Below are 4,203 nucleotides of genomic sequence, written 5' to 3'. Positions count from 1 at the left end.
ATGTTCTGGCAGGAGCTTGTGCCAGCGATGTGAGAGGTGATGAGTCTCTAGAAGCTGCTTCTTGCTCGTAAGTTGCCAAAACAGATGAGGTTTTTTGATACAAGTAGTTGTTGAGTTCATGAGCTCTGTATAGTATGGACAAATTGGACACAGTGCTGATGCCAAAAGCACTTGTGGCATAGCTGTGAATGCCCTTCTCATAAGTATTTTAATTTCCAAATGCAGATGAACATTATCCTTACAGAAAAGGGCCACAGGGATAGTCCTTGAAACTGATGCTCTCAGTTTACCTGCAGAACAGATGTACACATGCAATTGCAAGCAACATACACTTTCCTTAACCCACAACATTAGTAGGCTCTAACCAGGTCTGGAATCGTATGTGAAGTTCAATCTTCAAGTCCATTTGTCTTTGTGCTGAGTGTGCTGACTGTCTGCAATTCAGAAAGCTGGGGCCAGCACGCTGGTGCTTTCAGATATACGGATAATGGTCCTTCTCGAGCAGGACTGAGACCAGCTATTTTTGTACAACACAGGCTGCCAAACAACTTTTGATTTCCAATCAAGTGGTGAAGGGCTCCTAGTATCTTTGCTGTTATTAGAAGCAACCTACAAAATTACAAAGTGCTGGATGAGCTGAATGCAGAATCCTGCACTTGGGGACACTCGGTGAAACCAGTAGGGGATGAGCTTGAAACAGATAAAAGAAATTACTTCTTTATCAGTCAGTAGTGAGCTTCAGGATCTTGCTGCCACATGGTACTGTAGAAGGTGACAGTATCAGCAGGTTCAGAAGGGATTAGACAGATCCAGGGACAACAGGCCTATTAAAAACACAAGGCAGGGATGTGCCCTCTGTGGTATCTGTCACATCAGATACACAGCTGTGGATGCTGGGGGAGTATGAGGGGAAGGGGCTGCAGAAATCAGCCAGGCTTGCACACACTTTCTGAACAGCATCTCTCTTCTCAAAACTGCATGATAAACTACTGGCCTGAGATAGTTCATGCTCTTAATCATAGAATCATAGATTCATAGTTATAGAATTCAGGTCCCTCTGGATGGCATCCCATCCCTCAGGTGTGTCAGCCACACCACTCAGCTTGGTGTCATCTGCAAACTTGCTGAAGGTGCACTTGATCCCACTGCCTATGTCATTGATGATGATATTAAAGAGTACTGGTCCCAATACGGACCCCTGAGGGACACCGATCCCCATCTGGACATTGAGCCAATGACCACTCCCCTCTGGATGTGACCATCCAACCAATTCCTCATCCACCCAACAGTCTACCTATCAAATCCATATCTCTCCAATTTAGAGAGAAGGATGTTGTGGGGGACTGTGTCAAAGGGCTTAATGTAAAAATGTGTTTAATCCCCAACACACTGCATGAATATTCAGTTTCTACAGCATCTACAGCATACCTGTGAGCTGACTAATGAGCTCAAAGCAACACAATCAAACAAGAACTAGGATTCTTCTTCATTCCTGGCTCTCATCTTGGATTAGAGGTCCATTGGTGTCTCGCTGTATAGGTGGTCCCATTACATAGCCCACTGCCAATCTCCCAGGTCAACACTCCCCCTTAACTGTGTACTGTGCTAATACATACGCCATATTGCAGCCATTCATATTACAATGCAAAATCCTAAAGGAACGAAATGAACAAATCGTCCATGGGGTACAGAAAAAGATGGAGATAGTGAAACTTAAATGCTAATGAAATAGTGTACAAGTGGGTAACACAAAAACATCCCATCTACAGCTCTAAAAACTGTTAAGGGTAAGTCATGCATAGTGCAGCAATTATGGCAATTTCGAGCTTTCTTAGATTTTGGAGGCTGAAAAGCAGAACTTCCTCTGCCCCTTGCATTTCTTCCTTCACGGCAACTTAGGAATTAAGCCAGCATGCCACCTTTTAAGTATAAAATAAAATTAAACCAATCATTTTTAAGCAATTGCCCTCGAGGCCACCCAATAATAGTGTTTCTAAAGCAGTCCTACCTTTGTTTTCCAACTTGAGCTCCTCTGCTAGCAAGCTGTCTTGTCTGTTGCCAAGCACAAATGCCAGAAATGAGAGGATCAGGGCATCCAAGATTCCAATAATTGCCAGGATATATGCCCAGCGGACTGAACAAGCCCCCAGCGTGTACTTGTCTGTCTTTTCACCACACATCCGTTTTACCTCATCTGAATCCCAGCCATCAGGAAAAATCATACAACCCAGGACGAGACAGGCAGCTTGGAGAAAAAAGAAAAGGAGAACAATGGGATAATGAGACCAAACTTTCATTTTGATGAGTACCTACACAGTTATCATTAAAGCAACACACTTTTTCATCCTGAGCTTCAAAGGTAGGTTACTTAAAAAGAAGTCACAGAATTTTATGCTGTGATTAAGTATTTAATATAAAAACTACAGGTACAACTTCAATTGCACACCTTGTGTAAAAAAAAAGTTACATCCTGAATCCCTGGCCAGTTTTTGTATCAGTACAATCACATTTTCCTGGTGAGACTGATTTCTTCATTGTAATATAAAAGGCTCACACAGAACAAAAGGGGAAAATTATTAATAACCTGGATAATCAAAGGAAACACTGGATTACTGTCAAATGGTCAGGCAAAACAAACCAGAGAGAAAAAGAGGAAAAAACCCTCCCTATCATTTCTGGTAATCTAAGTGCCTGTTACACGCATAGGTAGGGGGGTGTTTGTCAGTTGGCAGTACCTTGTTAACTGAAATATGTTCTATGCATAAGGTTTGTAGTCCTCAAAAACACAAGTAATGACATTGTTCTGCAAGGAAAAAGAAGCTGTCAACACTGCTGACAACTTCTGATCTGTTTTACCTGAAGAATCACCATATGACATCTCAAACACGAAAAAGCATCGATCTTTAACACCAAGAAAAATGAAAAGCCTCTACCCACGTGGAAAGCTAGCTGACATCGACCACCAGCCGCTCTGGGTAGGAACAGCCATACCATGGTGGGAACAGAGGCAAAGGGTGGGTGTTCATCTGTTAGCCTGGGTAACTGCTAAAAAGCTGAACTTAATTTTTTTTTTGGCCTTGTGGTGGTGATAGGGATGCAGCAGCACGGCTTCTGCCCCAGGAGGATACAATGTGCCCCGAGGTGGTGACGCATGATTGCCAAACACACACAAAAAAGCAAACCAATACGCTGCATCTGCATAAGCTGAGAAAATCCATGGACTGGGAAAACATGCCAATATGCCCGTCTCATAGGACTGGACCCAAATGTACTTCTAAACATAAAACCTGTGTGAGACGTGGTTTCCCACTGCCCGCAGGGACTGTCCCGGGGCGCGGCTGAAGGAGCGCAGCGAAAGCATGACTTGTACCTTGCAGGCTGCTTTTGAGAATGGCTTTCCCTGGGAAACCCCATGCAGGGTGGCCCTTGCTGTGAGTGGGGTGATGGACCAGGCGGTCTCCAGAGGTCCCATCCAACCGGAACTGAATTTTGGGTCTGTGACAGGGAGGCGGTACATGCGTAGCAGGGGACAGAGCCGTTGGGTACTCATGGCACATCTCCTATCAGGGCAAAGGGAATGGCGCATAGATATGCTTAACTGCAGCCCTTGGTCATGCTGATGGACTCGTCTTCGCTGAAGCAAACAACGTGAGTGCAGCGCTAGCCAGGACAGCTAGGGGCATCTTCCATAGGGGAGGATAGGATAAAAAAATTAAGGAAAGTAAGAAAAATCTAAAAATAAAGGTTATGTTGAATGGGTTCATTCCTCATTTTTTATTGCATTTAGGGGACTCAGAAAATCCATATGCTTTCAGTAATTGCCTGTATGTTTTTTTCTAACTTGGAAACAAGCATATTTCCAGCATTAGTCCTTCTTTCTTAGTATGGCTGATGAGATACAATGAATCTGAAACCATATTTTATAAGTCTTAATATTATGTTGGTGCACTGTGCTCTGAATTGCAGGTATATGTGCTAATTGAAAAGAATACATTGTGTGGCTTTTGGCCTTTTAGACGGTTGCTGAACCAGACAGACCTCTGTTTGGAAAACATGGTTTATACATAGAGTAGCTTGTGCAACCAACAGCTGTCAGGGCTTGGGAATTGCAAAAAGCTCTTGTCTTTTCTGGACAAGCATAAGCACTGTCATTTTACATAGCTTTAATGCCCACAAAACAAAAACATACCTGCACTGAATCAA

The 4,203-nt window shown here is 43.4% G+C and overlaps 1 protein-coding gene across 1 annotated transcript; it reads right to left on the bottom strand.

Moving 5' to 3' along the window:
* Window positions 1-2,008: 2,008 nt before the first annotated feature.
* Window positions 2,009-3,560, bottom strand: LOC104628624 (lipoma HMGIC fusion partner-like 3 protein; the record flags this gene model as incomplete). The annotated part of the gene is made up of 2 exons (XM_010297273.1): window positions 2,009-2,245; window positions 3,371-3,560. Coding segments are annotated over 2 exons (427 nt in total), but the record flags the coding sequence as incomplete, so codon positions are not given.
* Window positions 3,561-4,203: the final 643 nt, after the last annotated feature.

This window comes from Phaethon lepturus, unplaced genomic scaffold (assembly GCF_000687285.1).
Source record: "Phaethon lepturus isolate BGI_N335 unplaced genomic scaffold, ASM68728v1 scaffold20471, whole genome shotgun sequence".
NCBI classification, from domain to species: Eukaryota; Metazoa; Chordata; class Aves; order Phaethontiformes; family Phaethontidae; genus Phaethon; species Phaethon lepturus.
Note: the sequence above shows the minus strand (reverse complement) of the source record. Positions and strands in the feature narration are given on the sequence as shown.